Source organism: Neomonachus schauinslandi, chromosome 6, assembly GCF_002201575.2.
Source record: "Neomonachus schauinslandi chromosome 6, ASM220157v2, whole genome shotgun sequence".
Taxonomy (NCBI): domain Eukaryota; kingdom Metazoa; phylum Chordata; class Mammalia; order Carnivora; family Phocidae; genus Neomonachus; species Neomonachus schauinslandi.
Window position 1 is genome coordinate 35,820,661 of NC_058408.1, and position 11,176 is coordinate 35,831,836.

The 11,176-nt window shown below is 42.5% G+C and overlaps 1 protein-coding gene across 1 annotated transcript in view; it reads left to right on the top strand.

Moving 5' to 3' along the window:
* HHAT (hedgehog acyltransferase) overlaps window positions 1-11,176 on the top strand; it is a 332,511-nt gene that overhangs the window by 122,483 nt on the left and 198,852 nt on the right. The window contains exon 8 of the mRNA XM_044916357.1: window positions 4,284-4,434. Coding sequence (XP_044772292.1) covers window positions 4,284-4,434 — 151 coding nt within the window. The remainder of the gene's footprint in view (window positions 1-4,283; window positions 4,435-11,176) is intronic.

Here is an 11,176-nt window from a genome sequence, read left to right on the forward strand (position 1 = left end):
ATTCCTAGGTATCTTATGGTTTTGGGTGCAATTGTAAATGGGATCGACTCCTTAATTTCTCTGTCTTCTGTCTTGTTGTTGGTGTATAGGAATGCCACTGATTTCTGTGCATTGATTTTATATCCTGCCACTTTACTGAATTCCTGTATGAGTTCTAGCAGTTTTGGGGTGGAGTCTTTGGGGTTTTCCACATAAAGTATCATATCATCTGCAAAGAGTGAGAGTTTGACTTCTTCTTTGCCAATTTGGATGCCTTTGATTTCTTTTTGTTGTCTGATTGCTGTGGCTAGGACTTCCAATACTATGTTGAATAGCAGTGGTGATAGTGGACATCCCTGCCGTGTTCCTGACCTTAGGGGGAAAGCTCTCAGTTTTTCCCCATTGAGAATGATATTCGCTGTAGGTTTTTCATAGATGGCTTTTATGATATTGAGGTATGTACCTCTATCCTTATATTCTGAAGAGTTTTAATCAAGAAAGGATGCTGTACTTTGTCAAATGCTTTTTCTGTATCTATTGAGAGGATCATATGATTCTTGTTCTTTCTTTTGTTAATGTATTGTTTCACATTGATTGATTTGCAGATGTTGAACCAACCTTGCAGCCCAGGGATAAATCCCACTTGGTTGTGGTGAATAAGCCTTTTAATGTACTGTTGGATCCTATTGGCTAGTATTTTGGTGAGAATTTTTGCATCCATGTTCATCAGGGATATTGGTCTGTAATTCTCCTTTTTGATGGGGTCTTTGTCTGATTTTGGGATCAAGGTAATGCTGGCCTCATAAAATGAGTTTGGAAGTTTTCCTTCCATTTCTATTTTTTGGAACAGTTTCAGAAGAATAGGTATGAATTCTTCTTGAAATGTTTGGTAGAATTCCCCTGGGAAGCCATCTGGCCCTGGGCTCTTGTTGGGAGATTTTTGATGACTGCTTCAATTTCCTTAGTGGTTATGGGTCTGTTCAGGTTTTCTATTTCATCCTGGTTCAGTTTTGGTAGTTTATACAGCTCCAGGAATGCATCCATTTGTTCCAGATTATCTGATTTGCTGGCATGTAGTTGCTCATAATATGTTCTTGTAATTGTTTGTATTTCTTTGGTGTTGGTTGTGATCTCTCCTCTTTCATTCATGATTTTGTTGATTTGGATCCTTTCTCTTTTCTTTTTGATAAGTCTGGCCAGGGGTTATCAATCTTGTTAATTCTTTCAAAGAACCAGCTCCTAGTTTTGTTGATCTGTTCTACTGTTCTTTTGGTTTCTGTTTCATTGATTTCTGCTTTGATTTTTATTATTTCTCTTCTCCTGCTGGGTTTAGGCTTTATTTGCTGTTCTTTCTCCAGCTCCTTTAGGTGTAGGGTTAGGTTGTGTACTTGAGACCTTTCTTGTTTCTTGAGAAAGGCTTGTATTGCTATATACTTTCCTCTTAGGACTGCCTTTGCTGCATCCCAAAGATTTTGAACAGTTGTGTTTTCATTTTCATTTGTTTCCATGAATTTTTTAAATTCTTCTTCAATTTCCTGGTTGACCCATTCATTCGTTAGTAGGATGCTCTTTAGCCTCCATGTATTTGAGTTCTTTCTGACTTTATTCTTGTGATTGAGTTCTAGTTTCAAAGCGTTGTGGTCTGAAAATATGCAGGGAATGATCCCCATCTTTTGGTACCGGTTGAGACCTGATTTGTGACCTAGGATGTGATCGATTCTGGAGAATGTTCCATGGACACTAGAGAAGAATGTGTATTCTGTTGCTTTGGGGTGGAATGTGTGAATAGATCTGTGAAGTCCATTTGGTCCAGTGTGTCATTTAAAGTCTTTATTTCCTTGTTGATCTTTTGCTTAGACGATCTGTCCATTTCAGTGAGAGGGGTGTTAAAGTCCCCCACTATTATTGTATTGTTGTCATTGTGTTTCTTTGCTTTTGTTATTAATTGCCTTATCTAATTGGCTGCTCCCATGTTAGGGGCATAGATATTTACAATTGTTAGATCTTCTTGTTGGATAGACCCTTTAAGTAGAATATAGTGTCCTTCCTCATCTCTTATTAAAGTCTTTGGTTTAAAATCTAATTTGTCTGGTGTAAGGATTGCCACCCCAGCTTTCTTTTGATGTCCATTAGCATGGTAAATGGTTTTCCACCCCCTCACTTTCAATCTGGATGTGTCTTTGGGTCTAAAATGAGTCTCTTGCAGACAGCAATCTGATAGCCTGTGTCTTTTGATTGGGGCATTTAGCCCATTTACATTCAGGGTAACTATTGAAAGATATGAATTTAGTGCCATTATATTGCCTGTAAGGTCGATTGTTACTGTATATCATCTCTGTTCCTTTCTAGTCTAGGTTACTTTTAGGCTTTCTCTTTGCTTAGAGGACCCCTTTCAATATTTCTTGTAGGGCTGGTTTCGTGTTTGCAAATTCTTTTAGTTTTTGTTTGTCCTGGAAGCTTTTTCTCTCTCCTTCTATTTTCAGTGACAGCCTAACTGGATATAGTATTCTTGGCTGCATATTTTTCTCATTTAATGCTCTGAATATATCCTGCCAGTCCTTTCTGGCCTGCCAGGTCTCTGTGGATAGGTCTGTTGCCAATCTAATGTTTCTACCATTGTAGGTTAAGACCTCTTCTCCTGAGCTATTTTCAGGATTTTCTCTTTGTCCCTGAGACTTTTAAGTTTTACTATTAGATGTCCGGGTGTTGACCTATTTTTATTGATTTTGAGGGGGGTTCTCTGTGCCTCCTGGATTTTGATGCCTTTTTCCTTCCCCAAATTAGGGAAGTTCTCTGCTATAATTTGCTCCAATATACCTTCTGCCCCTCTCTCTCTTCTTCTTCTGGGATCCCAATTGTTCTAATATTGTTTCGTCTTATGGTATCACTTATCTCTCCAATTCTGCCCTCATGATCCAGTAGTTGTTACCTCTCTTTTTCTCAGCTTCTTTATTCTCCATCATTTGGTCTTCTATATCACTAATTCTCTCTTCTGCATCATTTATCCTAGCAGTTAGAGCCTCCATTTTTGATTGCACTTCATTAATAGGCTTTTGATTTTGACTTGTTTAGATTTAGTTCTTTTATTTCTCCAGAAAGGGTTTCTCTAGTATCTTCCATGCTTTTTTCAAGCCCAGCTAGTATCTTTATAATCGTCATTCTGAACTCTAGTTCTGACATCTTACTAATGTCTGTATTGATTAGGTCCCTGGCAGTTGGTACTGCCTCTTGTTCTTTTTTTTTTTTTGAGGTGAGTTTTTCCGTCTTGTCATTTTGTCCAGAGGAGAATAGATGAATGAGAGAACAAAATGCTAACAGGGTAACAACGACCCCAGAAAAATATACACTGGTAAGAACTCTGAAGCCCAGAGCTCTCTTCAGAAAATTCAAGATTCAGATTCTGATGATGCCACAGACAGCACTGACGCCACAGACTGCACCCACGCTCCACTAATCACCTTTCTATTTCTGTCTCTGTTACCTTATTCTGGACTTTCATATGAATGGAATATAATATGTGATCTTTCATGACTGGCTTATTTCCCTTAGCATGCTATTTCAAGATTCATCCATGTTGTAGCATTCATCCATGTCAATATTTCATTCCATTTCATGGCAGCATAATATTCCATTGTATGGATAGACCACATTTCCATCTTTTGGCTGCTGTTGATAATATCACTACAAATATTTGGGTATAAGTTTCTGTGTGGGCATTTGTTCTCATTTCTCTTGGGTATATACCAAAAGGAGAATTGCCGGGTCATATGGTAACTTTAAGTTTATTCATTTCAGGAAATGCCAAGCAGTTTTCCAAAGTGACTGCACCATTTTGCTTTCTTGCCAGCTGTGTATGACAGTTCCAATTTCTCCACATCTCCATCAACCCTTGTTGATCTGACTTTTTGAATTAGCCATACTAGTGGCTGTGAGCTCATGAGGATTTGGAGAGGATTTTCCCTTTCTAGTAGTTTCTAAATACATTATATATACTTATATATATAAATGTATGTAAGTATATATAACTTAAATGCATAAATATATAAAACACTTTTAAGTGTAGTGTCTGTAAAAGCATGACTGCTAAGATGTCCTATTGCCTATCACAGTAATAAAGGATATTTCAATATTTCCTCATCCAGAATTCTTACTGCTCAAAACCAATGCGGGAAACTTTAGTAATGTGTGAGGTAAGGGAATGAAAGGGGATGGGTGGAAAAGTGGGAGCAGGTGGTGTATTTTTCAGGAGCAGGAGATTGCTCCATTGCTTATCTCTGTGTCTGATGGCTCCCTCTGTCTTTCAGGAGGACTGGCGTTGGCCCACGTGCTCTTCTTCTATCTGAAGTACTTGGTGCTCTTCGGTGTCCCAGCTCTGCTCATGCGCCTGGATGGACTCACGCCGCCGCCCCTCCCTCGCTGTGTGAGCACCATGTTCAGTTTCACCGGCATGTGGAGGTCAGTAGTTTGGTTTATTGAAGCGCTCTGGGGATGTCCAGTGGGAGGGGCCATGGCTTGGCGAGCGTCAAAGGGTTTGGGCCACCGTCCTTTCTCTGTCCCTCACTCAAGCCACGTTTGGCACTTGGGTTTCTTCATCTGTCTAATAGGATGACAATCTGTGCTTTCTGAACTGCTCAAAATTACTGCCAGGCTGTGAAGATATGTGAGATAAGAAAATTTCTCTCCAGGTCTTTGTACAATGCACATAGAGTGATGTGTAAATGGTTTCTTACTAACTTGGGATATGCTGCAATGTATTATTTTATTGCTCTCTGTTTTTCTTGAAAATGATCTCTGTATATGTGGGACTGTCAATTAAAAACAATAGAATTAGGATAATAGCATAAGTCCCTGTTGGCATTTACTAGCTCCCAGATCTGGGACAATTTAATAAATTTCTCTAAGTTTCAGTTTTCTTCTCTCTTAAATGGCAATAATAATAGTGAGGGTGATAATACCCATATTCAAGAGTTGTTTTGAATATTAAATAAGCTGATGCATTTAAGGCATTTGGCACACTGTAGATGTTTACAAATGTTAGCTTTTTATCCTTTTATTATCCCTATATCTGGTGCACATGGATAGACAGATGTGTTTTCTGAGTTTTCTTACTCTTCTTGATTTTGCCCCATAAATATATGGCTGGCCTGGAGCTTTTGTTTCAAAAGATCCCTCAGCCCCCCTGCTGTTTCTGCTTGTTGTTCTCCAGATGGGCTTGCTTGCTGCTGTGTGTTTCTTCTCACTTCCAGTATGTAACAAGTGACAGGGCTTGCTTTTGCAATTGCACACCTAATGGAGGAAGCTCAGCCTAGGTACCTGCACAGTGATGGGGGTCAGCATGTCTTAGACACCTCCATTTCCTCCACCCCAGCGTCAGCCCCGCTCAGAGTTGCTGTTCTGGCTCATTCACATGGCGCCTTTGGCATTATATTTCATCTCTGTAGGCAGAAGAGCCAGGACCAGGTAGAGGAAGAGCTCAGTGAATATTACCATATCTAATGTTGCTATAAAAAAGGGCTGGATAGCCTGCAACATTCTAGTTTTCCAAAGCAACTGATTATAGATGCTGAATTAAAAGCCTCTGTAAATACATTTTATTATTGGTTCAGTTTGCTTCTTGGGATTAGAAATTTCATATGGTTATTACAAGTAATGTTAGATAATTGCTTTGATTTGTCCTTAATTACTTCATCAAATATCATAGGTTGCCTAGTTTTAATGGCAGGCTTGGAGAATGCCAGCAAAGGGGTTCTTTCTAGCCAGGGAGACACAGGGTGGTTCTTGGTTAAAAGATGAACCTGGTTGGGAGGCTCTGTTAACTTTCGACCTACTCATAAAATTAATTTACTGAGTAAATGGGTTGGGACCCAGCATGATTTGGGGTCATGTCACTGGTGACTGGTGTGCACCTAGCATGGTTCCTCTGCCTCCTTGTGAATGCTTGCCCTAATGCAGTTCTTAGGAAGCATATTCTCCTAAAAGGCTTCTTGTGTCCGTTGGTAGATGTTTACAAATGTTAGCTTTTTATCCTTTTATTATTCTGATGAATACCATGACTGATGAAAACCCATGACTCTTGGGCAGGCATGCTGGCCCCAGGCTCTTTGTCCAGAGATCTCAGCCCATTGATTGTCACAGGAGGCAGTTTAGACTGTTGACTGTATTTCGCATTCAGAGTAGTTGTCTTCTTCTCCTTTACTAATTAATTATTTTTTGGTCCAGTACCCTCTGTTGTCTATACACAGCAAAGGCAGAGAGAGCATATCTGCCAAGTCCTTTGTCATTTCGATTAGAACTAGACTCAAATGGTGTAGACTCCAGTTAAAGTTTTAAGACAGATGTGGGTGAGAGGGTCATAAAAGTTGCTGTGAGCTAGAAGCTCTAGGGTGAGCCCTGGGAGTGAGGCGGTCCTAGGGGAAGTGTTTATGAGAGCATGTGACAGAATGACAAACATGGTCTTTCCTGGGGGTGACCTAGACTTTTATCCTGGCCTTTTTTTTTTTTTTCCCCCAGCTTACATGGGTGTAGATTTTCCCCTTCACAGTTTTTAGTTTGCTGAAGGGTTTTCCAGTTTGCCAGTTATACTTAGAAACACCTTGGTCTTTGTTGTTTGTACACAATGAGCATTCCACATTAAGTAGTTGAATTTAGGAAGGGAGGTCAACTCTGTGCTACAGTGCACAACTTAAGGCTCCGAAGAAGTAGTTTTGAATTGAAAAAATAAAAATTATAGCTTCTCTTTTATACTGTTTGCAGATATTCCTCCATCCTTCAGAGGAAGTTTACCATGTTCCCATTCAGGATCTGGTAGCCTGATCCTACAGCGGCCCTGGTCCCCACTCTCTAACTTTTCTCTCTGAAATGCACATTGAGGGAAAATAAAGTTTTGAATTTGTAGTTTCTGTTTACATCTAGCTTTACATTAATAATTCTAGGTCATCTGTCGAGGTCTTGCTGCAGCCAGGGAATTGTCTCCTCTTCCTGGATATAGGTCCGGGAAGAACTGAGTCATGAACAGATGTGAAAGGGGACCGTGCCCGCCCATTATTCTGAGCAGTGGCAGCCAGTCATCCAGTGACACAAAGGGAAGGGCGGATGGGAAGTGGAGGGAAGAAATTTAAAAATAGTCTTTGCAGATTATCTAGTGGTTACCTGACCTTCTAGAAAGTCCACACTGAATGAGGTTTGTTTGTTTATTTATTTTAGATTTTATTTATTTGAGACAGAGTGGCAAGAGGGAGCACAAGCCAGGGGAGGGGCAGAGGGAGAAGGAGAAGCAGATTCCCCGCTGCGCAGGGAGCCCGATGTGGGGCTCAATCCCAGGACCCGGGGATCATGACCTGAGTCGAAGGCAGACGCTTAACCGACTGAGCCACCCAGGTACCCCCTGAGTGAGGTTTAGAACTGATGATGAGAGATGAATTTTTAGCCTCCCATTTTGTTTTTTTAAAAATATTTATTTATTTATTTATTTGAGCGCAAGAGAGCACAAGCAGGGGGAGGGGCAGAGGGAGAGGGAGAAGCAGGCTCCCCGCTGAGCAGGGAACCCGATGTGGGGCTCAATCCCAGGACCCGGGGATCATGACCTGAGTCGAAGGCAGATGCTTAACTGACTGAGCCACCCAGGCGCCCCTAGCCTCCCATTTTAAAAGCAGCTTACACACCTGAACACCATGCTGATTGATTGCAGCATATTTCAGTCCACTTAACAGTGAGAGAAGACTTGAAGCCAGCAGCCTACCGTATCAGAGGAATCTGAGCTCTACATCATAGAACAGATGAAATTGGCCATCAGCAGAGAGAGAATGTTCCTTGACCTGCTAGTTCAAATTGGTCATGAACAATTGCTATTCACCCAGATGGCCCGGACCTGAAAGTTAGGACCTGATGGGTTTGTTTATTTATTTATTTTTTCCCTTCTAGCTCTTTTCTTTCATTTAATTCCTGCTCAGATATTTGCGTGCATAACAAAACCCTAAGGAGTATGTGTATTCCCGCTTGTGTGATTTTTCTGTGGCCTTACAGACCTGAGAAATTGAGAATTTTCTGCTTAATTTTTAGGTTTCATGTTTTAATTTAGGTAGGCTGAGATCTGTAATGAGCATCTTTTGCCGGGAGTCATTAAAGATGACATTGCCTGTCCGAGGTTTCAAATTAGAAGTCTGATCATATTCCCTCTGATTTGATCTTTAGCTATGGAAGCAAAGTGTGCAAAGTGATAGAATTTCCCATGGCGGCTGGTGAGTTATGGGTCAATTTCAGTTATCTCAGGAATCTCGCACAGCTTGCCCTCTGCCTTTCTTGAATTATGATGCTCTCAGGTCTTCATAGGCGAACTCATGCATCACAGCTTAACCCAGAGAAATTTGGGCACTGCTAGACCTTAACGTGTGGGGACATTTTGGGGTTGGGGCTGGGGAGGAGCCTGATCCTCTTCTTTCAGTGGGGAGTTGATTGCATGAACTTTTAGGTCAATAGAAGAATTTAGGGTCCTAGATGGAGAGTTGGTCCAGGCCTGTGGTAGATGATGAAAACTACCTCTACAAACTGCTGGCTTTATATTCGTCCTGCCTCTGAATCATGTCTGACCTCAGGCTGCAGGACAGGATGGTGAGCCTGGAGTCGGTCAAGTACACACCACGTCTACCGGCACTGCTGGGGGGGTAGTAGGGGCAGCGTGAACGTAACGGGGAAAAGATTAGAACGGATGCCGTTAATAAACGTTCCCTGGTTTTGCAGGCCGCCTGCTAACCGACAGCTTGCCCCTTACTAGCTGTGTGATTTGGCCAAATAATTAAAATGCTCTGGGCTAACCTTTTCATTTCTAAAATAGACATAATAATAGCACTTGCTGCCTGGGGCGATGTGAGGGTTGATGAGCCTAGTGTTTAGTAGGTCCTCGGGAAGGGGTAGCTTCTAAGTTTTTGTTTGCACTTGAAAATCTAGCAAAGCCAGAGGTGACTGTGAAATCAGCCTGTGGGAGGGTGGTGTTGGGGAAGCAGTGGGCAGTGATGAGACTGGCCGAGGAAAGGCGCTAGTCCAGCTCTGAGCCTGAGATGCGACATCTGAGAGAGAAAGGCTGTGGTGGTGAAGTCACGGGCTCTGTGCCCTCGGAGGAGAGAGCTCGATCCAGTCGATTCTGCCTCAGTTTTCTCTACTGTTGAATGGAAGAAAGACTCTTATCATTAGATGATGTCTATATTCCCTTCCAGTTCTGTGTTAACATGAGCCCCAGCCACACTGGGTGGGGATGACCACCAGTCCCTGGTGGTGGAGTCCTGTCTCCTTCACTACCCATGTAATGGGGCAGAAAGTCATTTAACCTCTTAATGCTTCCCTTTTCTGAGGCATTAGAATAAAGCTCATCCTAGGACTTGCCTCCGCAGGTCGTCGCGAGGGGTCAGTGAGACCAGTGCTGATGCGGGAGCACAGGGCAGGCGCACTGTAGACACCATGATGTGAGCCATAATGGTAATTACAGGTGGGCAAGTGAACTTCATACCGTGTGTTTTTTTAATTTCCCAGAAAAGACAGGCCCGATAGCATGGGTGGTGGAAGGTAGGAGGTAGAAGGTGGTCTTAGAGATGGGTGGTAATATATGGAGGGCACGGATTTCAGAAGTAAAGCACGGGGTCCCTGTAATCTGCACTGATCTGACCTCTTCCTCACCTTTAGAGGGTTCTTTTAGCATACAGTATCCGGCTACTAGACATTTGTATCACCTCACATCTTGTCCTTCTGTCTTATCCCATCTCAACAGACTCAGAGAACATATTTCCTTTCCCCAACAGTTATATTTCAAAATCCCTTTACCTTTTCCTCTAAACACAGACTTCCATAAATCAGAGTGGAGTACCAAGTTGAAGCAGATTTTATGAATCATCATTACGTTTGGGTTCCTGGATTTATTTTGACTTCAAAGATAGATACTCTGCTCTGCTCTCCATTTCCTCCCTCTCTGGAGGATGTTTTCAGTGCACGTATTACTGAGCAAACTTGCAGACTGGAGGCTTTTAGAGTAAGCAGCACCCTGGCCCAAGAAACACCAGGGCATCTTCTACCGGAGAGCCTTCCGGCTCTTTGAGAGCCCAGATCTGGAGCCTGACTGTGTGGCTTTGAATACTGGCTCTACTACTTATTATCCAGTGACCTCTCTGTGCCTCAGTTTCCTTCTCTGGAAAATGGAGCTGTGACCATGCCCACCTCTGGGAGCTGACAGCCCGAGTCACACGGCGCAGGAGGCATCTCTCCTTGCTCACACCCCATCAGCCTGTAAGCTCTTTGAGGTCAGTGATCAGACCTTGTTCTTGGTTAACCCTTTGTCCCCCAGCACCCTCCTCAGTACCCAGCATTTAGTGGGTGCTCAGGAATTCTGTGCTACAGGGAGGAATGGGCACTTTTCTCTGGAATCTTGATCACCAGGTCTTAAGAGCAAAATTTGCAAACTTCTTGGTGCGGCAGCTGAGCAGTCCCTCTGTGTAGCATGCACCTCCCCATGTCATTGCTGTGGGCATTCCTGGCCTTGACCACGTTGGTACTCCGCCTTCCTTAACTCCCCTGTGTGTGTCTCAGTGACTATCAGTAGTTGGTGTGCCCAAATATTGTGTTGGCTTGCAGTTTTCTTGGGAATGAGTCTTCCTTGAAAGGAATGAGGAACTGACACCTTTTTAACTTCGTTCCTCTCATTATTTTATCAGACATCCTGCCACATCCCTGAGAGCAGATGAAGGAGAGAGTTGCAAAGTTAAAGGAAGAAAAGAGATTCCATTCAGACTCTGATATGAGAGAGGAGCTGTTTGTCTTTGGGGACAGGATTTGTCCGAGGGAGGGGCTGAAAGAAGAGATCCTAATAATCCCTTGCAGTGGAAGATGAGGAACCCAGGGGCAAGACTGGGAGTGAAGCCCTTCTAGAACGTGTCCTCACAATGAGTAATAGTAAGAGTAATAATAGTAATGGGAGTAACAAAACTGGCATCTGCAAGCAGCAAACACATTTCTTTTTTTTTAATTTATTTTTTTATTCTTATGTTAATCCCCGTACATTACATCATTAGTTTTAGATGAAGTGTTCCATGATTCATTGTTTGTGCATAACACCCAGTGCTCCATGCAGAATGTGCCCTCCTCAATACCCACCACCAGGCTAACCCATTCTCCCACCCCCCTCCCCTCTAGAACCCTGTTTGTTTTTCAGAGTCCA